The sequence below is a fragment of the Neovison vison genome, chromosome 2 (assembly GCF_020171115.1).
Source record: "Neovison vison isolate M4711 chromosome 2, ASM_NN_V1, whole genome shotgun sequence".
NCBI lineage: Eukaryota > Metazoa > Chordata > Mammalia > Carnivora > Mustelidae > Neogale > Neogale vison.
Window position 1 is genome coordinate 183,779,091 of NC_058092.1, and position 22,772 is coordinate 183,801,862.

General features: G+C 53.6%; 1 protein-coding gene across 1 annotated transcript in view; it reads left to right on the plus strand.

Moving 5' to 3' along the window:
- HK1 (hexokinase 1) overlaps positions 1-22,772 on the plus strand; it is a 60,047-nt gene that overhangs the window by 32,721 nt on the left and 4,554 nt on the right. Inside the window, exons 4-15 of the mRNA XM_044239668.1 lie at positions 1,596-1,715; positions 4,714-4,809; positions 5,418-5,517; positions 5,621-5,804; positions 10,981-11,136; positions 11,560-11,793; positions 14,068-14,372; positions 15,677-15,825; positions 16,147-16,266; positions 17,143-17,238; positions 18,726-18,825; positions 21,438-21,621. Of these exons, the coding sequence (XP_044095603.1) occupies positions 1,596-1,715; positions 4,714-4,809; positions 5,418-5,517; positions 5,621-5,804; positions 10,981-11,136; positions 11,560-11,793; positions 14,068-14,372; positions 15,677-15,825; positions 16,147-16,266; positions 17,143-17,238; positions 18,726-18,825; positions 21,438-21,621 (1,844 nt within the window). The remainder of the gene's footprint in view (positions 1-1,595; positions 1,716-4,713; positions 4,810-5,417; positions 5,518-5,620; positions 5,805-10,980; positions 11,137-11,559; positions 11,794-14,067; positions 14,373-15,676; positions 15,826-16,146; positions 16,267-17,142; positions 17,239-18,725; positions 18,826-21,437; positions 21,622-22,772) is intronic.

A 22,772-nucleotide genomic window follows, 5' to 3' on the forward strand; every position in this document is an offset into this window, starting at 1 on the left:
CTCTTGAGGATATCCCCACAAGGAAAGCTTTCCCGGAAGAGAGCCTTGTCTGGGAACATGGACTGGGATTGCTTCCTGTGACCATGTGGTTGGCCCTGCCAACACTGCCTTCTTCTGGTCTTCTGGAAGCTCCGTGACTTTGTCAGTCCCATACATAAAGGAGGTCTAGTGTTACGACAGCCATGTGAAAAAGACAGGGTTGGGGCGCCTGGGTGGTTCAGCGGGTTAAGCCGCTGCCTTTGGGTCAGGTCATGAACTCCGAGTCCTCGGATCGAGCCCTGCATTGGGCTCTCTGCTCAGCAGGGAGCCTGCTTCCTCCTCTCTCTCTGCCTGCTTGTGATCTCTCTCAATAAATCTCTCTCAAATAAATAAGTAAATAATCTTTAAAAAAAAAAAAAAAAAAAAGAAAAAGACAGGGTTACCTAAACTGGCTTGTTTGCCAAAAGAGCATATATATGCTTTGATTACATTAACAGAGGTATAGAGCCAAGGAAAAGGGAGAGTCTTAGTTGAACTAAGCTCTCCTGTGTTCAGAACACATATGAAACATTATATTCAATTCTGGATACATTTTAGAGATGAGGGGAGGTATTAGAGCGATCCAAAAAGGTTGCCTTAGAGGTGGTGAGCCTTCCATCATTGACGGTATTCGTGCAGAGGCTAGGGAAATCATGTTGTGTGCTCTTTCTAGTGGCTCCTAAGATGTATATGCATATCCCAGACAATGGGCCACAGAGCAGGTGAATTTAAATTGAAATCCACTGAATGCAACAAGAATGACTAGTTTACAGGCACACAACAGTGTGGATGTTTCTCCCACACGTAATGTGGAGGGAGAGAAGGCGGACACTGAAGAGAAGAGCACACCCTCCTTGCATTTATGCATAGTCGACAGTTGGCAGAGCGAATCCAGAGCACTAGACGTCACAGTGACCGCCGAGAGCCCCTGTGGGGTTAGGCGGTGGCAGTCACCACAGGGGGCGCGAGGGAGGGTGCTGGCGACACAGGCAGGTGGGCTGGGGAGAAGCCAGTGAACGCTGTGCTTTGGCTGTGTGCACTTTTCTGTGCGTGTGTATCCGACTTCAGTAAAAAGTAAAAATAGGATAGTCTGAAGATTGTGAAATCATGCCAGTGGGCTAGAGGCTCTGGAGCGGCCCATAGAATTTTTGGAATTTACACAGACCGAGGTAGATAGAGATAAAGATCCAGAACCAGAGAAGGGGCCAGACACCACGCCACCCCTGGGCTGATAAAGACCCACTGCCCCGCTGTTATGGAGGGCTGGGGGGATTTTCTAGTACTTTAAAATTTCCTCAGCACCCAGTGGCTAGTTCTGATTGAAGGGTTGAATGGCTTCCTACGCTGTGCCGTCCTGCAGGGAAGTCTCTCTTTAAGGGACTCTCTCTAGCATTCACACCCAGCCTGGCTTTCCCGGTAGGGCTGTGGGGTGCTGTAGGGGTGCTGTGGGGTGCTGTGGGGTGCCGTGGGCATGGGCAGCCATTATGGCCGCGCTCTTTTCTGTGTGTGCAGAGGGAATTGCCCCAAATCTGGGCTCCCCTCTCTCCCTCCTTACAGCTCTCTTGTGCTTCCTCCAGCTTTTTGATCACGTGGCTGAGTGCCTGGGAGACTTCATGGAGAAAAAAAAAATCAAGGACAAGAAATTACCTGTGGGATTCACATTTTCCTTCCCTTGTCGGCAGTCCAGAATAGACGAGGTAAGTACACACTGGGCTTGGCGGGCCCCGCAGAAGCCCCAGAGTGGGAAAGTCAAGGAGCCCCCTTTCCCAACTCTTTTTCCCCTTTTGCTCTACTGGACAGATGGCCCGCCTATCTTGTATTTCTCAAGAAACATTTGTAGGAATTAACGTGAGATCGTGTTACTGTGTTTGTCTTTCAATTACTTAAGGCATTTCCATATTTCTGGAGACGGGGTAGGTGGGGACATTTATAAAATCCAAGCAAGTGAAAGAAAAGACAGTAGGTTTGGTGGAAGTGGTGAGAGGCGGGCAAACCTTTTGTCAGGGTTGTGCAATGTGGAGTTTACCTGGAGGCTGTCCCGGGAATGGGGAGTCTGGTCAGGACCCCATGTCTCGGGTGCCCGGGCTGCATCCGAGCAGCTCATGTCCAAAGCTTTGCACATGAGCAGCTCCATCCCCAGAGAGGCCCTTTGTGACCTCCGTCTGGGTCCTCGTGCCCATGGTGTTGTGGGTCATTGTTGATTCATTCACCTACTCAGCAGGGAGGGACTCAGACGAACCCCAGGGCACCACTGTGCCTCGGACGGCACGCCCAGAGACAGAATGAGTAGATGCGACATGAGAGACAGAAAACACACACAACGACCTGTGAACAAGCCTCTCATAATAGGGACCCTGAGAGTTCACATTACCGAGGGGCCGTCAGGTGCCAGGCTCTCTGTTGGAACGCGCACCCCACAGTGAACACGGTATCTTCAAACACGCCCATGCATGATGTGCTTGTGATTCCCAGTTTACCCCTGAGGCTGGCAGGGGTCAGGAACCTGCCCAGGATCACCCATCCAGGAAGCAGCAGAGCCCAGACTCACTCTGGGCGGTTTGGCTCCCGGGCTGGTGCTCCTAACCAGTCTGCTTCCCTGCAGGAGAGTAGCGTTGGTGCATATAGCCCCTCCACGCTTTTGGGCAGCTCCCCTGTATGTCTTTATTGGTAGGGTAAGCGCCCTGTCTTGGCCACTGCTTCATGCCCTCGGAGCCCTTCTGTCTGTGCCATTTGTGTCATCGCATCATGCTGGAGCAGGAGGGGGCTTGAGGGCTTAGTAGGGCAAACCAATCAGTGCCCAGTTGGAAAACCAGACCTCCCAAGGTCACAGGGCTTATTAATGGCAGACCTAGGGCCAGAATCCCAGACATTCCTGTCACCCATTCCTTCTCCCTCCCCCCACTGAAGACCTCTGGGACACTGCTGTCCCCGTCCCCATTAGGACTGCTGTGGCCTGTCCAGACTCTGGTGTCTGGCTTGTAACACCTCCAAGGTGTTCGGATCACTTTGGCCTCCATAGTGTCTTCCTGAACCTTTCTCAAGGCCTGTTCTTGGTACTAAGTTTTCCTTGGCTTCTGAGAGCGGAGACGTGACAATCACATCCCCCTGGGAAAAGGGGGGCAGAGACTGCTCGACCTAGCTCCGTCGTCAGGGACACTGCCTAGGTGCCATCCCCGGATGGCCGGGCTAGGCCCTGGGAGAGGACAGGGCGCAGATGGGGCCCGCCCCACAGAAGCTGCCATCTTCTGGGGAGGAAGGCATTGCAGAAGGGGGGGAGAATATCCTCAGAGGCAGGAGAGCCCTCCAGGGCAGGGCAGATGTGTCTGTTAGAGGGGCTTTGTGAGCAGAGAGGTGAGAGGGGCCCCCCCTCCCAGGCCTTGACCCCCATCCGAGGAGGGCTTCCTAGGCTGGGCTGCACTGCCTGCTGGGAAGCCGGTGAGACTAATTACCCATGGGCGGGGAGGATGCTATGCACACTCTTCAGGGCTGCCTGGAACCTTCTGGATTCTCCAGATCTAAACCAGCTGCCTTATTCCCCAGATGAGCAAAGTGACCCTCAGAGGAATCCGGGGAGCTGCCCACAAGAATGTGGGCAGAGGTGTGAGAATGGGACTGGTCTCCTGACTTCCAACTCCATATTCTTTCCACAACATACTCTCTGAGGCTTTTGCAGGTTGGGGTTGAGGGGAAGAAGACAGGGTCTAGGGGTTTCTGGAATGCCTGGCTTAGGAGCAGGCTGCTGCTGAACAAAGAGCCACAGAGAACCACATCTCCTAAGCACCGCCCCATGCTGTGTGGCTTTCACTGTGAGCGGGGGCGGGCTGCGTGTGGGCAAGCACCCACCCCTGTGGCACCTCAGAGGCCCACGGGGCCCGAACCACAGCTCTTTCCCACCCTGCTGCACATGTGGGCATATTTCTCCATTCAGAGAAAAAATAGTCAAGTATAACATTTATTTTTTTCGACTCTTTGATTTTAAAAAAATACAAAAGCAATTATATAATGCTACTTATATAGATAATATAAAGATGTAAAGCAAAGACTAAAATTCTTACCGTTCCTGATTCTCAAGTGAGTGACCATTGGCTGTCTAGTCTTGTTGATAAGTCTCCATTAATACACAAACAGAGATGGGGCCTACTGGACCCATTAGTGGAGTTGCTGCTTACAAATGGGGGTTAAATTCCAAAGTTAGGGAAGAGGCACAAGTCATATGCGCTGGGTATTATCCTTATATCTCTAGCACCTGGCTTTAGAAGTTCAGTAGCCAAGAATTCTCCTGACATTTTGTTTCTCTTCCCCATTTGGCTCTGCCTGTCTTCCCTCCGGGCTGTGGGAGCTGGGCTCTGGCTTGCCAGCATGGAGGGGGATCAGGTAGTAACAGGATTTCTCTTGTTCTCTTTTTACTTGAAGTCTGGCTGTGTAATCGACATCCAGGCAGATTTGCACGCTGGATTCCAGCCTGAGCCGCACGGTTTCTTTCCGTGGCATCCCCCAGAGAGATCCGTCCTGCCAGTGGGTGGACAGGAGACGGGACGGAGTCTGGCTCTGTGGTTACCTGCTGTGATCTGGAGGGAGCCGCCTGTCCTCTCTGGGCCTCTGCTTTCTCACGGCCCTTGAGCGGCCTCCCCAGGGACCTGGGGGTTCTGCAGGACTCCCAGCCCTCATCCAACCCCCACCGGCTCTCCTTCGCAGGGCATCCTGATCACCTGGACAAAGAAATTTAAAGCGAGCGGCGTGGAGGGAATGGATGTGGTGAAGCTGCTTAACAAAGCCATCAAGAAGCGTGGGGTAACTCTTCTCTGGGCCACCTGTCCCGGCTCTGTGGAGGTGGGGTGGTGTGGGGAGGAGGCTGGGGTCTGGAACAGACCAGGCCCTTCCTGGGGGCAGTTGGGCATGGCCGGAGGCATCATGCTAGGTGTCCTGAAGACACAGGCAGGTGAACAGGGAGAGTCCACAGCCCGGAAGGTCAGGGTGGTTCAAAGTGGGGTTCCCAGAAGCGCTGCATGGAGATCCTGAACCCCGGGGCGGGAGCTGCCTCCTTCTGACTGGAGTGCTGGGCTGTGCGGAGGCAGCTGACACGTGCGGGGGTCGCCTGCGTGGCTAGAACAAGGGCCGTCAGCACGGGGCTGTAGTGCGTGGTTTGCGGAGGGCTATGCCTCTGCTTGGAAGAGAGTCTTAATCTGGGTAATGAAGGTGACCGTGCGGTTTCTGTGCTGGAACTGCTGCACTCTCATCCGGTTGGTCTGGGGTCCAGCAGTCAGGAGCAGCGGCGCACCCCACTGCAGGAGCAGCGCTGGCTCCGAACACGGGGGCTCACTGGCCGTGCCCTCTTGGACGTCGGTGATCTCCGCTCCCATGTGAGAGTGGACAGTGACAGCCCCATTCTGTGTCCTCAGGACTACGACGCCAACATTGTGGCCGTGGTGAATGATACGGTGGGGACCATGATGACCTGTGGCTACGATGACCAGCAGTGTGAAGTCGGCCTCATCATCGGTAACGTCACCCCTTTCCTCATGCCCGCCCTCAGTCGGGGTTTCCAGAAGGCACAGGCAGCCTGCGCTCACAGCTCCTGAGCTGGTCCCTCTTTCTCTCCAAGGCACTGGCACCAATGCCTGCTACATGGAGGAACTGAGGCATATCGACCTGGTGGAAGGCGACGAGGGGAGGATGTGCATCAACACGGAGTGGGGGGCCTTCGGGGACGACGGGTCTCTGGAGGACATCCGTACCGAGTTCGACCGGGAGATCGACCGTGGCTCTCTCAACCCTGGGAAGCAGCTGTGAGTCCCACCTTTTCTGCCCCGTTGTGTGCGTGACCTTGGGGATACTTAGCCAGAGTTAGAGGTTGAGATGAGGGGGGCGGAAAGGCAGGTGATCACAAAGCCGAAGCCCATCAAATCTGCACAATCCTTCATTCCTTTGGCCAGATGAGCGGTTGTAGCGTCTGCTGCCTTAAAAAGCATGTTTTGAATGATTTTCTCTTTGTTGAATTACGCTGTAATTGTGTCCTGGTAAAAAGTTCTGAAGACGAAGAGCACAGAAGCGTTAGTATAGAACTAGGGTTTCAAAACCCTCGTGTACCCTGTAGTCACTCGCACCGCTGCCCGGGGGAAGCGAGGCCCCGCGGCAGGCAGGGCGGCCGCCGAGCAGGGGAGTGAGCATCCTGAGCGCCTTGAGCTGGGTTCCGAGGGTACCGAGGACCCCCTTCCTGTCCCGCACTTAGAGCTAGTTGGGGAGGCATGTCCCACATTTGAACATCTGTCCTGCAGAGGAGTGGGGGCAAATCTTTGGAGTCATACAGAGCTAAGGGAGCCCAGAGCATGGAGAAACTTCCCCCGTGTTACTTATGGGCAGACGGGTCAGTGTTGGTAACGAACATCAGACTTACTGGGCCGGTTCTTTTTGGCCTCGGAAAGCTCCCGGCTGCAGAGGTGTGAGTGATGTTATTCAAGGTGGTGTGGGCATTTCTTGATTTGAGCTATTTGGTTCCTGCAGTGCGTGCTCCTATTTCTCTGTGATGCCGGCGGGCTGCTGACTCTCTCTGCTGGCCCTGCCAGCTGCCTCGCCCTGGGGTCAGGTGCTGTCAGCGTGCTGACTCTCTTGGCTACGGGTCCTTATCTCGTGCCAGAGAGACATGGGAGTTCATTGGTCATTTTGAAGCCCATCCCCGCAAAATCTCCGCACCCCAGGCTGGATGATGGGGCTTTCCACCCGAGCTAATGGCATCGTGTAAATGGCCAGCCCCTCTCCACCAGGAATGGCGGTGGCAAGTAACCTGGGTTTGTTAGAGAATGCCAAGTTCTTAGACCCAGAGTTGAACATCTACTTTGTATCCAGAGACTGGGGTACCAGCTTGGGATAAAGGACGCCAGTGTTAAAGCTCTGATAGCCAAAGGTGTTTTTTTCCCCCAGTCTGTTCATCTACTCATCCGTTCACGGGAGAGCTGCGGCTCTACTCGATGGCCCTGCTGTCTCAGAACCTCTGGGGGATATTCTGTAATATGTACATATGCAGTGTGTTATATCTCTAAAACCCTCTCGCTTCCACATTTGCAAGCATATGTGACCCCAGGGGTTTCAGATAAGACATTATGTAGCTGTAGTGACCGTCATGCCCTTAATCAGAAGGGCAGGGGACTGCTGCCTTCTCAGTGGAGCAGGGCAGTTACCTGGGATAACTGACAGATATGACGCAGGCCCGTCTGTCCTGGCCCCAGTGGGGGGAATCCCCTGTGACTTGCGTGGAAACCTGGATTTCGCTGCCATCCGTTTTGAATTATTTCTGAATTTTTCTAAGGGGCTGAACTATAGCCCTTGGCTGAACGGTGAACTGGGCTCACCGTTGCCTTGCAATAAGCGTTTTTGGAATGATGGCTGGATGGGTGCGTGGATGGATAGTGGATACGGAGGGGGGATGGGGATGGACAGATGAAGGATGGGGGTGGGGGGAGATGGGTGGATGGTTGAATGGATGGGTGGTGGGGATGGAGGATGGATGGAGGGTGGAGGGGCGTGGCTGGATGGCTAGCAGATGGGTGGGTGAATAAGCAGGTGAATGGGGGTAGGAGTGAAGGGTGGGGTGAAGTCCACCTTCTCCAGTATGTTTCCCTGTGAACCGAGCCCCAGAGGTCAGCTCTTGTTAAGAGCAAGGCTGAAGAGGGGACAACGTCTTGAGTTGCATCATGTATTCCTGGAAATAGGCTACTGGTCAGAGAGTTTTTTGCCAAAAAAATTTCTGCTCTTCTCCTAGGTTCCTTGTCTAAGTTTTTGGGGATTCCCTGTGTCATCGTCTTTGCAATGCCAAGTTCTTCAGAGCCATCTTGTCCTCCTTGTCAGGGAGAGGTGTGAAAATTTGAGTTTTTAGAGTGAGCTTGTAGAATGTCTAAGAGTCAGCTCTTCTCATTTTCGGACAAACGTTTATCAGGAAGGGCCTGGAGGAGTGATTTTTCATCCCTGATTGCATATCAGAGTTACATAAAGGCCTTTTAAGAACATACTGCTGCCCCAGCACCCCTCACCCTACCCACCTCCCTCCCAGTTCTGACTCTCACTGGGCCTGGGCTGGGGCTGTCCTCAGGAGCCCGAGAGTTCCCCAGGTGATTACGGTGTGTAGCCAGGGTTGAAAATGTAGGCATGTGGGATTTGCCCGAAGGCCAACCCCCAGATGGGCTCTGGACCCCTACACACACGCTCATTCATTTTGTCTGAAGTTTACCCTCACCGAGGGTACCGACTGTGTACGGTTGCCGGGAAGGGCATCGGCATGGTAGCTCTGTGGGTCCTGCCTTCCTTGGTGACCTGCTGCTTTCAGGACAGCAGGGGACGGCTCGGAGTAGTCAGCAAACCCAGCCAGGCCCCAGAGTTAGGCGGTGTCTCTCTAAAAGGGGTCAGAGACCCAGCTCCCTCCCTACTGTCCTTGTATTCTAGGCCTTTGAAATTCTGGTCACATACCTATCTCCTACTCTGGATTTGAGTCCCATCTTCTTTCATTTTTAATTCTCTTTCTCCTCCCCTCCTGTCTCCTTGGGCTTCTTGATCTTTTTCTGTGTCGTGTCTGGACTTTTGAATCCCATTGCCTGGTGTGATTCCTTACCACATCCTTCAAAAGGCAAGGTGACACTTGGCTCACAAAACAGCACTAGCAGTGAGCAGGACGCTTCGACCTGGAGAATTCTTCCGTCTGAATGGTGGCAAAGTCCATCCCCAAACACCCGTGCTTACCATCGCTCTGCCCACTCTGCAGACCTCTGCACACTGCTAGTCCTGCTTAGCATGGCCTCAGACCTGTCCCACCTCTTCGTCCCTGGGCTGCCGGTCCCAGCACACCCTGGCTGCCAGGGGAGCTCCTGACTGGCCGTCAAGTCCTTGCTCCCCTTGTCTGACCATGACCCCCATCCCACCCCTCCCAGCCTGTCCCCAGGCCCCGTTGGGTCTCAGCCCTGCCTGTGTATGCCTGCAGGCAGGAAGGCCACAGCACCACGGTGTCGCCTGCCAGCCTGTGGTCATCAGCCTCTTACTCCCACCAGGCAGGTCACCACTTGCTGGGTCCCAGTGGAAAAGGAGCCTGCTGTGTCTGTGTGCCTCCAGTGGGCTGAGCGAGGCCCATCAGAGGTGCCTTTTCCTCGTCCTGCTGCTCTGACGGTTTCAAAGGATCTGTGTACATAAAAGACGTCCTATGGGAAAGGGAGATCATTTTGCATGTCTCCAGAGGGCACAGTAAGAAGCAATAGATAGAAGGTGCCAGGAGGCTGATCTTAGCTCTTGCTAAGGGGAAGAAGCTTTTCTGTTGTCATATCGCCCGAAGGGGGCTGGCTGCCTAGGGAGGAAGTGAGCTGATAACAGTGATAGCTCACATTTGATGGCATTGCCCACAAGAGAGGCAGGACAGCACAGTGCTGAGAGCCTAGCCTCTGGTGCTTAACTGGGTTCCAAGTGTGGATTTGCTACCCCTTGGCTCTGTAACTGTGGGCAAATGATATGACCTCTCTGGGCCTCAGTTTCCCCATCAGTAAAATGGAGATAGTGACGTTGTCCACCTCATGGGGCTGTACTGAACACGGAGCAAGTTAGTACACATCATGTGCTTAGAAAAGCGTGAGACACTCCTGATGACATGGAGACACGGTTGCACGTCCCCACCATGAGCCCTGCACGGTGACCTCATCAGAGGGCTCTCCCCTCTCCCCAGTATCCAGGTGAGGAAAGCAGGGAGTAGAGAGCACAGTCAGTGGAGAGCCAGGATGCAGCCCAGACAGTCTGGCTCCTGCCTGCTTTGAGATTCCTGATCGGGACTACACAGAGGCAGTTCCCACAGGTCCTTGGGGTGCTGGCGGAGCGGCCGGGCCTCAGAGAGGCGCCCTCCTGCCAGGGATCTCCGACACAACCTTGGCTGGGGCGGTCGTGTCTGGTCCTGTCCGGAGCGGGAACAATGCGGACTGTGTTTCTCTGTGCCTATGTTGGGGTAAAAGGGGGCCAGGTGCTCAGGTCCCAGCAGCACCCAGGCTGGCTCAGGGGGGAGCAGCATGTTCTGCTGTGTCACAGGCAGCTCTGGGGGTGCCAGCTGGGCTCCCTCGGGGGAGAGGCAGGCTCCTGGATGCCGGCCTGCCACTGTGGCCTGTCCCGGTCGGAGCTCCCTCCTGGCTTCTGCTTCACCAGCACACGGGGCCCGAATCTGGCTCGGAGGTGGCACGGAGCCCTGTTCTGTGGTCGCCGCTCTCCTACAGCCTTGGGCTCAAAATGGTTGCTGCGCTTCCAGACCTGCCACCTCCCAGGGAGGCGAGAGAGAGAGAGGATATACTCTGGGACTGGCCTGTGGCTGCCCATGAGCCCTCCCCTGGGATTTAGGGTAATGTCAGTGAGGGAGGAGTAGGCTCCCCAAAGCAAATTCATGGTCGTTTTGGCTAGAGAAGGAGAATGTGGATAACGGAGGGGTGGCCAGTGACAGAGGTTCTGTAGGGCGTGGCTGTGTTTCAGCCCCATCAGCTTCCCCCCGCCCCAAGAAGGCATTTACCCTTTCTGAGCCGGGAAATGGAGAGAATACTTCCAGCCACCTTCTGTCACAGGGCTCAGGGACATCCCTGCTGGAGTGATGGGCAGGAAGGCCCTTTAAAAAGCATAGTGCAGTGTTTTGTAAGAAATGATCGTATTCTGCATTTCTGGGGTGGCCTCCTCATCATCCCCAGTCTCACCTTCGGGCAGCCTTCCCTGCCTGTCCCCGTGCCTTGCCCTGGTGATGGGTATGGGGTCTGGAGGAGACGCCCCCTTCTCCACTGCTGTGTTGTGGTCATTTAGTGACACAGATGTGTGATTTTGCCTGCTGGTGAGCCCGTGAGCATGAGGCAGTGCCTCCTCCTTCTCCCTTCTGCCTCCTGCCTGTCTGTCCTGCATCTCATGAGCCACCCTGGGAGGACGCTTGTAGGGAGGCCCTGAAAGATGCCACATGCTTTTCTCCTGCAGGTTTGAGAAGATGGTCAGTGGCATGTACCTGGGGGAACTGGTGCGACTGATCCTGGTCAAGATGGCCAAGGAGAGCCTCTTATTTGAAGGGCGGATCACCCCAGAGCTGCTCACCAGGGGGAAGTTCAGGACCAGTGATGTATCAGCCATTGAGAAGTAGGTGCTGCCCCTCCGGCTTTTCTCTTTCCCTTCACTCCACCCCGCACCCCTGCCCACCCACACATGTGAGGGCTGGTGATTAGAGGCCAGGAAACTGAGATTCCAGTGGGGAACAAGGAGTTCACTGAGCCTGGACCCTGGGCTTAGAAGCCCCCTGGGACATGTGAGGACCTTCTCCAGAGTCTGCTTTAGAGAACCCTGGTGACCTCAAGATAATTGGGTGTTCCCTGAAGAAAGGGTTCTGTGGCTAATAGGATTGGGAAATACTGCATATTTATTCTCCATTGAGAGATCTGTAGTATTCATTACCATATTAAAGAAAACAGTTCATTTTGGTTGACTTATAATTTCCCAAAGTCCTTTTTTTCTTTTATTGGGGGGTGGGGGGACACTCACGGTTATCGGCCTCTAACTTCACAGGAATAAGGAAGGCCTCCACAATGCCAAAGAAATCCTGACCCGCCTGGGAGTGGAGCCATCCGACGACGACTGTATTTCAGTCCAGCACGTGTGTACCATTGTCTCATTTCGCTCCGCCAACCTGGTGGCTGCAACGCTGGGCGCCATCTTGAACCGCCTTCGAGATAACAAGGGCACACCCAGGCTGCGGACCACGGTTGGTGTCGACGGGTCTCTTTACAAGACGCACCCACAGTGAGTCTGCCCTTTGCTACCATTGGCACTCAGTGCCCATCTGGGCCGAAGACTTTCTCCAAAGGTCAGACTTTTGCACCCAGTGAAGGTTTTTGGCTCACAAGACAATTGTAGTTCTGGGCAGAAAGATCAGAATTGCCCACTTGAGAAGTACCCAACCCTCAGTCAATTCTCCTGGTGTTGCATCTGCACTGTCCTTTCCCCCCTCACTTCTTCTGTCGTGTTAGAGACATCTGTGGCTGCCGAGAACACTGGGTGGAATGTGTCTGTATCTTAAGTTCTCTTGCTTATCCATTTTGTGTCAGAGACCTTCATCCTCACTGTAGCTTGCTGGGGTCATGTTGCAGTGCCCACATTCTTGTTTTGGAAGCTCCTGTGGAAGGCCCCCCAGCCCTCAGACATACCTTTTGAAACCAGGCAGCTTGTAGACCTTTGCATGTGAGAGCTGGTCCCTGTTGGTGATGAGGGGCTGCCTTCTTGTATACCAAACCCCTTAGCTGCAGAAGCCTTCTGTGGTACCGAGAACATGGCTGGTCCAGTTCTCGAAAGCTAAAGATGAAATTCCGAGTCTTTGTGTGCCGTTAACAATAGCTGCCCATGATATGATTGTTTTGCACAAGATCTCAGATGTTTCGGCACTCTGTGTGCGAGGTGCATGTGACGTGGTCTTGTGGGACCTTCACAGCCAGTTCTAGTCACAGTTAAGCGAATGTGGACTTAAATGGAAACCGTTCTGGTACTGAGCAGCTAGGGCGTGAGCTCGTTACATGTCCTTATCTGTTAGGTTTATAATTTTATCTCTCTGTATTTTTAAAGTATTTGTAATTTTTTAAAAAGATTTTATTTATTCAAGAGAAGGAATGAGCACAAGAAGGGGGCAGAGGCAGAAGGAGAGGGAGAAGCAGGCTCCCCAAGGAGCAAGGAGCTTGATGCAGGGCTCGATCCCAGAATCCTGGGATCATAACCTGAGCTGAAGGCAGACACTTAAGGACTGAACCACCCAGGTGCCCCAGTAACTGTAAAAATTTTGATAACGAAACCACCTATGTTTTTGAGGGATAGGTGGTTTCTTGGCAAATGTTTGGATCAGAAAGGGATTTGCAACATCACTTTAAACATTTTTTTTTTTTTAAAGATTTTATTTATTTATTTGACAGAGCGAGATCACAAGCAGGCAGAGAGGCAGGCAGAGAGAGAGGAGGAAGCAGGCTCCCTGCTGAGCAGAGAGCCCGATGTGGGCCTCGATCCCAGGACCCTGAGATCATGACCTGAGCCGAAGGCAGCGGCTTAACCACTGAGCCACCCAGGCGCCCTAAACATTTTTTTTTAATTGTGGTGAAATATACACTATGGAATTTACTGTCATAACCAGTTTTGAGTATACAGTTCAGTAGTCTCAAGCCCGTGCACACTGTTGTGCTACCGGTCACGGCCGGCGCCTCCCAAGCTCTTCATCTCCGGTGTCACGAGTACAACCAGTGACTTTGATCAGATGTGTTCTCTTTCAGAAACCACAGGTGTTTGGTATAGAAACTTGAGACAGTTCAAAAAATGACAGAGATTAGAAGGGATTTTTTTTCATCCTACCCCTGGCATTGGTCACTGTTAATATTTTGGGGTTCTGGTTTCCCTGTTTCCTTTGGCAAGCAGCCTTCCACACTTAAAACAGACCATAAACTTTGGGGAGGTTCTCTGTCTCACGGAGTCCTTACGTTCTCTTCTGGTCGATAAAGAATGCCTTGACTCTTGGGGGCGGAAGGAGAGGGCAAGTGAAACTAGAAGACAAGAGTGGTTCTTCACAGAGCCAGTAACCAATCGCATAAGCAACTGATGTTAGTTCCCATCACCCCACTATCCTCCAGATCCTGTCCATCCTCATGGACTTCCAAGGTTAAGTCTCAGGCCCAGGGTCACCTAATGCAGGTGGCAGAGCTTGTCCTTGTCTTCTGATCTGTCTGACTTCCAAACACTGGGCTCTGGACCTCTGTGTTGTCAGCTCCATGTCGTGATGCAGGACAGAACCCTTTGTGGACCCTGAGTTTTCTGTATTTGATAACTCGTGTCTTAATGTGTGTGACGGTGGGCCCTTCCATTTTTCCTTTTTACTTCTCTGCATTTGCCAGCTTTTCTCCAAAGCACATGTATGACTTGGGTGCTGAGAACATCAAGTCTAGAACATGAAATTCAGATGTGGGAGAAGAAAGGGGAACCAGAGCTCCTTGACCGATGGCTCAGTCTAACTGTCGTGGCCTGCTCCCTTCCCCCGGCCCCCAGGTATTCCCGGCGGTTCCACAAGACTCTGCGGCGCTTGGTGCCTGACTCCGATGTGCGCTTCCTCCTCTCGGAGAGCGGCAGTGGCAAGGGGGCCGCCATGGTCACCGCGGTGGCCTACCGCCTGGCCGAGCAACACCGGCAGATCGAGGAGACCCTGGCCCACTTCCGCCTCACCAAGGACATGCTGCTGGAGGTGAAGAAGAGAATGCGGGCGGAGATGGATATGGGCCTGAGGAAGCAGACGCACGACAAGGCGGTGGTCAAGATGCTGCCCTCCTTTGTCCGGAGCACTCCAGATGGGACTGGTGAGGGCCTCTGCCGCGGCGGACGCACCCCTCCTGCTTCTCCCATCAGGGGCCAAGCAGGGCTGCAGGGAAGTCGCAGATGTGTATATTTTTGGCAGGAACTAGAAACGCAACCCTCTGCTTTCCGTTTTTCCCACTGGCTGGCCCCGTGTGTGAGTCAGGGCACTTGACCTGCCCTGGATCTGGCCTCCCAGGCAAGCACCATCTCTCAAACCACAGTCCCACTCAGAATCAGAAGGTGTTCTTCCAGCAGTGAGCCTGGGCCTTTCCTGCAGCGCTGGGATGGCTGTGGGTCCTCTCCCAAACACATTCACTGGCAGAGGATAGATGCCCGGTGCACCTTCCTAGCTCCTGACATGGTGTGTGGTGGGGCGGACAGGGGCCTGGGGCTCCAGGCAGGTAGGAGAACAGAATGCAGCCCTTACTGCTGACCTTGCTGAGCGCTCTGGGGACTTGAGGGGCTTCTTGGGTGGGCCTGGAAATCAGATGTGTGGTGGGAATTAGGTTCCCATGGGTAAGTGACTTACGACTGTGTTATACCCTTGCATTCAAGACCACCCTCAAGCCTAGTGACCTCAAACGGCAACCACGTCTTACTGCTCCTCTGCGCCAGGCCCAGAGGGTCTCTGCTGGACACATTTGTGCGTCTGCACTCGCTGGGTCAGCCCGGAGGCCTTGCTCACGCGCCCAGCCATCAGCACTCAGCGAGTCCCATTCTCCAGGGGCCGCCGGGCTCGTCCACATGGCAGCATCAGGGCCCATGAAGGAGAAGAGGGACTTCTAAGGCTCCCGGAGGCCTGGACTGGGACTGGCTCAGCTTTGCCTCTGCCACACTCTGTCGGCCAGAGCGAGTCATAGGGCTGGGCTGGAGCCAAGGGGAGGAGAAACCGACTCCATCTTCCGATGGGAACTGCAGAGTCACTTTGCAGAGGAAAAGTACAGGGAAGAGAATGACTGTGCACATTTTTACAAACACTCTACACATTGATATAAACTGCCAGTTTTTGTGTGAGTTTCCCTAAAACCGGCTCACTGTTGCCACGCTTTTTAGGAACCCCAGAGAAGTTTGTTTGTTTATCAGGACCATTGGTTCATCCGTGGGTCTTTAGTCCCTGCAGTGAGGCTCGAAGGTCGTGGCGGTCAGAGCGTTCATGCCCAGCCTCCCTGAGCCCGAGCTATGTGCTGGAGGGAACAGAAGCTGAGGCTTCCCCCCTGTATTTAATACGGGGGCTCGGGTCTTGGGGCTACTGGCTGCCACAAGGTGCTTAGCTGTTTTTGATGTTGTTTATGTTCTTGACTAACAGAGCACGGTGACTTCTTGGCTCTTGATCTTGGAGGAACAAATTTCCGTGTCCTCCTGGTGAAAATCCGCAGTGGGAAGAAGAGAACGGTGGAAATGCACAACAAGATCTATGCCATTCCCATTGAAATCATGCAGGGCACCGGGGAAGAGGTGAGACATTCTGGCTTTGATGCCACGATGGCCCACGTGTGTCACACGTCCAGTGTCCTCCGCGGTCCGCTTCCAATCTGCCTTGGGGTGCATGTGGCTCTGCTGTTGTGTCCTTGTGGCCTACAAGCACTGGGCACTGGGCACCTTCAGCAACACTGGGCTCCTGATGCCCAGGGGGCTGCAGAGTTCCTGAGGGTGCGCTTGCTCTGCATGTGTCAGGGCGCGTGTGTGCGTGCGTGCACGCGTGGAAATGTGCCCTGGCGTGCGTGCCCTGAAGCATGAAGCCAGAGAGCATGGGTTATCCCTTCTTTTCTCCTGCAGCTGTTTGACCACATTGTCTCCTGCATCTCGGACTTCTTGGACTACATGGGGATCAAAGGCCCCAGAATGCCACTGGGCTTCACCTTCTCATTCCCCTGCAAGCAGACGAGCCTGGATGCGGTAAGTCTCTTTATTGCAGGCGCTGACGGTGCTGGCCTTGAGGTTTCCCCCAGCCTCACTCGTCCCTTTTGGTGTCGGGAACGGTTCCCACGTCACAGTGGGTTAATCTGGCTTTCCGTCATGCCCTCCGCTTCATTTCAAGACCCTTCTCTATTGATTTTGTATCATTTGCCACACCCACCTCTTCCGGAACACAAGACGGTGCCTGTCATGCTGGAGGAGCCACAGGTGCCTCCTTGTGTCACAGGTGGAGGTGTGGCCAGGGAGGGAGCCCCGGAGCGGCATGAGCTCATGTGGAACCTTGGGATTTAAGGCAAATGATAGGCAGTGGTAGGGAAGCGAGGTTGGGCCACTTCTGGAAGCCAGTTAATCAACTCACCGTGCTGACTTAGGGGTTTTTCCTCTGAAGCATTTTTACATCTCAGCAGCTAGGTCCATATAAACTTGTGTTTTGCAGTTTTTAAAGCTCTGCATTGTTTAAGGAGTTCGCCCTCACTGACACCTTTGGTCATTGTAGTCGAGGACAAACCTAGCAAATGTAGAAATTTGTTCAAACCGAAAGTTCGCTTTAGGCAGTAACAGTGTTCCTAAAAGTTTGTATTTCTCCACTTACGTTGTTCAAAGACTGTTCTTTAGGGGAACTAGATGGTTATACCAGGGGGCGTACCATTATCCTTCTACATCTCGGTTTCTCCATCTGTGAAATGGGCATTGTGGACCAGCTGGCCATGGGGACCATTAGGAGGGGGTCGGCCCGTGGAGGGTCCCTTCTTTGGGCCTCAGATGCTCTAACCTCATCTCCCTGGGAGTGAAATGTTATGTTCTGCCCAGAAGGGCTGATGCCACAGGACTCTCCTGGCACCTTTCCTCTTTCAGGGAATCTTGATCACCTGGACGAAGGGTTTTAAGGCAACTGACTGCGTGGGGCATGATGTAGCCACGTTACTAAGGGAAGCGATAAAAAGGAGAGAGGTAACTATTAAAAAGATATTTTTAAAAATCTTCACTGTTTGGGGGGGAGTTTATAAAAATTGTCCTTGCTGGGTCGTAAAGAATTCAGACAATACAGAAGTGTGTGTGTGACCTGGGCAGGGAGATTCCCTAAACTGTCAGCAGGTAAACAGGAGGTGAATGGTTTTATGTTGTTAAAGGATGGTTTAAGAAAGGTAAAATCATGACTCTCCGACAGCTTGAAGAAGAAAAAAGCAGCCCCTGGTAACTGGGCCCAGTCAGCCTTGGTGGCTGGGCTCCTGGAGAACATGGAGTATGACTCCGTAACTGAAGGAATTAGACAGGAAGGAGAGGAGTCAGTACTGATGTCCGCACTGAGCACGCACTCAGACAGTGGCCCTGCTTCTGGACAGCCTCCAGGCCAGGGCGAACCCCGCTCCGAGTCCTCCCGGAAACCACCAGCCCAGGCTCCAATCCTGGAGTGGGTGCTTTCTAACCTGTTCCTAGATGCCCATAAGCTGTGTCACCCGCGTGGCACCTGGTCCCTGTGCCCGGCTCTGTTTGACTATAGGTGTGTTTCTGATGGTCTTTGGCTGGAGGACATCGAAAAAATATAAAATGGAAAATTCCAGAAATGTTTGATTTATCAAAGAGGGAATTAGTAAAAAAAAAAAAAGTCCAAATGCCTGTAGTTCAAAAGAGTAATCAAATGCACCAGCCATGGGGGAGGCTGATGTGAATGGGTTTTTGAAAGAGGGATGGGTTGCACCCAGCAGAGTACGTAAGACAGCTTCCATCCCATCACAAAGAAACCTGGTGACCTGCTTTGGCCCACACCAGCACCGTCCCCGTTAGCATTCTTCTACCCTACGTTCTGTGCAGAGACCGACCCACGAACGCACATCTCGTAGTAGGAACCCTACCGTACGCACACTATTACACCTTGCTTATTTCCCTCAATGTGAAGAAGGCATCTTGTCCTGTCATCACACAGAGACCAACGTCCTTTCCCGTGGCCACACAGCAGCATGGTGGTTGCTGGAGCCATGTCTTACACAGGTTCGCACATAGCCCCTTCTGATCTAGATTTCTGGTCCGTGCAAGCCATGCAGTCAGTATCTTTGTGTACCTGCATGGCTGTTTCCGAAGGACGGGTTCTGAGGAATGGATATTGGTATTCTGTTTTGACTAACACTGACACTAACACTAACACTAACACTAACACTAACACTCTGAACTCCCAAGAGAGAGCTGCTCGGCCATAGTCCCTCTTTTCTCCGTTCAGTGGTTCCCTCCAGGCTGCCTCTGTGGCACTCGGCAGCATCTGTGAAATGGGTGGAATGCTTCCTCTCTTTAGCTCTCCAATGTCGGATTCATCATTAATAGCAGGTGTTTAGTTAGTGAAGGAATATTTAGTCACCTCTTAAAGGCTGGTGAGGAAGCTGTTTCAGTTGAGGCACCATGAAGCACTGTCCCTCCCCTAAAGCTGTGTCCCTTTCTTTCCAAAGGAATTTGACCTGGACGTGGTGGCTGTGGTCAACGACACGGTGGGCACCATGATGACCTGTGCTTATGAGGAGCCTACCTGCGAGGTTGGACTCATCGTAGGTGGGTGTCCTGGAAAGTCTGTCGCTTTGGGCCAGGGAAGGCTGGGTTTTCCTGTTCTGTGGGGCCATAAGCCAGCAGCTCAGTCCTCTGTGGGAGACACTCTGTCTGTCTCTTTTGTCCCCTTACTGCCTCCAGAGTTTGGAACAAGGTTGCAGAGCCGTCAGGGGACTTTCTCCTCCCAACACTCAACCCCAAGGCTCGCGACCAGATGGCCAGAATGGAGCTGTCCTGGAACGAGGCCCCAGATGGCTCACAGGGATTGGGTGGACAGGGTGGGAGTACCTGGGGCCGGCCTGGCTACCAGGGCAACCACTGGGCCTATAGGGAAGGCCACCAGCAGGAGTTGAGGGGTGAAGCCCATGACTGGGAAGGCAACAGAGCCCTCCCTCTCCCCTGACTGTGGGCAAGGGCCAGAGAGTAGTCTCGGGCACCGTTTTGCTTCTGGCAGCCACTGTCCCGTGAGCAATCCCAGCCACTTGGGTGGGCCACAGAGAGGTTGGCTCTGGGGGAACCCTTATAGTCCAGACACAGGAGGGGTCTGGACTCGAGATCGCGTCATATCGGAAGCGTATCAGTTCGGGCTGTGAGAAGACCATTTGTCCCCCCGAGTCTGCTCCTGGTGTCTGAATGTTGGGTGAAAGCCCTATTTCTTGGCCAACCTCTGCAGGCCCTACCTGGTCAAGGAGGGCCAGCAGGCCTGCTGGGCAGACCCTTTGCTAAATGTCTGGGAGATGGGGAGAAGGCCCCTGAAGGCTGCCTGCCTGGTGCTCGGGAGACCTTTTCATTTGTAAAAACCATTTTGGCTCCTGAGGAAATTCTGAAAACTGGGGAGCAGCTGCAGGTGTAAGGATTTGGGGGCCTGACTCTGGGGCTGTTTTGTTCCTTCCTTCCTTTTGCTAAGCTTTCTTCGCCCACCCCTCCCAGCACCTCAGCTTCTGAACGGGCTTAGGTGTGACACGCAGATCCAGAGTGACACAGCACATTATTCCCCACCGCCAGGCTGGGCCTGGCCTTCCTGCTCAGTTCAGGGCTGCCTGATGAGCTGTTCCTGGCATCGGGTGAGAGCGCGCGGGTGGGGTGGAGCTTGTCCCAGCCCCGCCCCCTCCCCTGCCACGTTCACACCCACTTCCTCCTCCCTCTGCCCTTCGCTTCTGACGCCCATTGGCAAGAAATATGATTTATATGTTTCGGCTTTCTGGGCACCCCTGGCCATTTCTGGGGCTCCTCTTCTCTTTCACACTTTAAGGTGAAAGGGAACTGAGAGAACAAAAACCCCAAACAATCCAGTGACCACAGGGAGAAGCGTTGGTGAATTCTACATACCTTTCTTTAAAGGGAACGAAAACAATCCAAGCCCTTTTGGTCTAGCTAGTGGGGACTGCCTTGTGTCCCCCAAGGGAGCTGAAAGTCTGTCTGTATCGCACCGAGGCCGGGTTGGTGGTGCTCTGGGGCCTGGTTACAGGAAGTGGGGACCTTACATTTTCTAGTCCCTTCACAGAGATAAGGCCCAGGACCCCGGGGATGGGGATGTCCTGGTGACGGAAACTGCCGAGAACCATTTCAGACACTTCCTCTCAGTTTCCGTACTCGGCTCCTCGGGGATGACCGTTGGTGGTCCCACTGCAGTCCTTGTGGGCCCACAGACTAGGCAGTTCAGGGATGGAGAGCAGAGGCTCCTGGGTCCCTGGGAACTGTATGTCAGATTTGGTGTGTGCACCCAGACGCAGTCCCTTTTCTCAGGAGCATCCTCAGGTTTTCAAGGAGGGCTGTGACATCAGACTGGCAAGGTACCGCCACCTTGAGAAAGGTGCCATGGACGTGCTGGGACACTGTGGTTCCCTGAGCCAGCTGTGAGCTTCATTCTGAAGCACGTGGGGGAGGGGACCGGGCCAGCGCAGTCCATGACCGTTTGATCCGTGGGGATGAGCGGACATCGATGGTGTGATGGTAGACAGCCCCAGTGTATTTATTTTATAGATATGTGTGTGTGTGTGCAGTTGTGTGTGCGTGCGTGCACGTGTGGAGAGAAATATTCTTCCAATCTGAATACTGCCTAAACTTTTGCCATTGAAGACCTTGTTCTTTTTTTTTTTTTTTTTTTAAGATTTTGTTTATTCATTTGACACAGAGAGAGAGAGCACAAAAAGGCAAAGCAGCAGGCGGGGTGGGGGTTGGGGGAAGCAGGCTCCCTGCTGAGCAGAGAGCCTGGTGCAAGGCTCGATCCCAGGACCCTGAGATCATGACCTGAGCCAAAAGCAGAGGCTTAACCCACTTAACCCACTGAGCCACTCAGGCACCCTGAAGACCTTGTTCTTTGTTGTCACACCATCTTTTGTTAAAATAAACAGAGCTCTGCCTAGGCAGGTAAACCCACGAGGTCCTCGATTCTGACGTCCTGGTTTCAAGTAAATGAATCAGATGCTCTCTGGGAAATTTAAGTCTGACTCTCCTTCTATTTCGAGCTTTTCCTGGAAAACAGTAGGAAAGCAAAGCTGTTGCTTTATTTGTCGCAAGAATGTACCCTCCTCTCCCTGGAGTCCCAGGCCCCAGGCCCTCCCAGCAACCCCAGGTCTGGGGACCGTGGCCGGTCACTGCCCCCTTGTGTGTTGCAGGGACTGGCAGCAATGCCTGTTACATGGAAGAAATGAAGAACGTCGAGATGCTGGAGGGGAATGAGGGGCGCATGTGTATCAACATGGAGTGGGGTGCCTTTGGGGACAACGGGTGTCTGGATGACATCAGAACGGTCTATGACAGGCTGGTGGACGAGTATTCTCTGAACGCTGGGAAGCAAAGGTAACTCTGCTTGGTGGCAGGGGACACATGGGGGGCCAGGACGGTGAGGGTGGAAGGCTGTGATCTGCCTGTTGAAATGGAGTCTGGACACAGGCTTAGAGACTAGTCCCTCAGTTTCCCTCCTGGCCTTTGTTTTTGGCTCAAGGAGAGCAGAGAACCAGGAGGATGACCCCCCTCTCCCGCACCGTGGTACACGTGGGCCCGGGTGGGTGTCCTGGCCAGGTGCTGCCTCTGCCCAGGAGTCTGCCCAGAGGACAGGGTGGCAGCAGCCACACCGCTTCCCTCAGTGACTGTGTTCATTCTGGAACATTCTGGTCTTTCCACTGCTCTATGTTTCTTCCCCATCAGATTAATAGAAGCCTCTTGGTCAGCAGGTTTTTGTTTTGTGTGGTGGAAGTAAAATGCACTTGACCTGCAGTTGTCAGAGGGCACGGTGAGTTAGGATGTGGCCAGTGGGGGCTTCTGTTCATTGTCCCCCAGCCCCCTGCATCGCCTCTTGGCAGTTTGGAGCCTGGGTCCGATGCCCTGCCTGAGATGTGTGTCTGTCCTCCCTACGGACAGACCAAGGACTCCTTATCTGAGGCTCCCAGGACTCAGGCCATCCTCTGCTATCGCCCGGATGGGTTGGTCCGAGCTGTGTCCCCAGAAGCAGGAAGAAGCACTGGGGCGGGGGGTGGGGGGAGGAGGGCGGGCAGCACCTCCCAAATGAGACTTGTCCCCCAGTCACTCTCAAGATCTTCGCCTTTTCCAGATACACCCATGCTGTTATTTACTCAATGGTTTTCTTTAAGTCAGCTTCTATTTTTTACTTAAATTTAAGGAAGGTGAACGAGGGGGAAACCAGGATTATTGTAAACAGATGATAATCGTAAAATGAATATACAAAGACGAGCGTCACTCGATTCCAGCTCCTGTTTCCCACCGTAGGCTCTAAACAAGGACCCCCTAGGTTGGCAGGGCGGTGGCAGGGTCAGAGCCCCATCGGCACCGCACTGAGCTGGCATCCTTGATGGTGTGAGGAGGACGGGAGGGGAACTGATGACGATAGCACCATCTCATGGTTGGTTTTCCTTTGGAGCCCCTGAAATCCTCTGTAGGGCCCAGTGGACTCTTCCCAGCTTGGGGTCACTGGGACTTGAGCCCACGAGGGC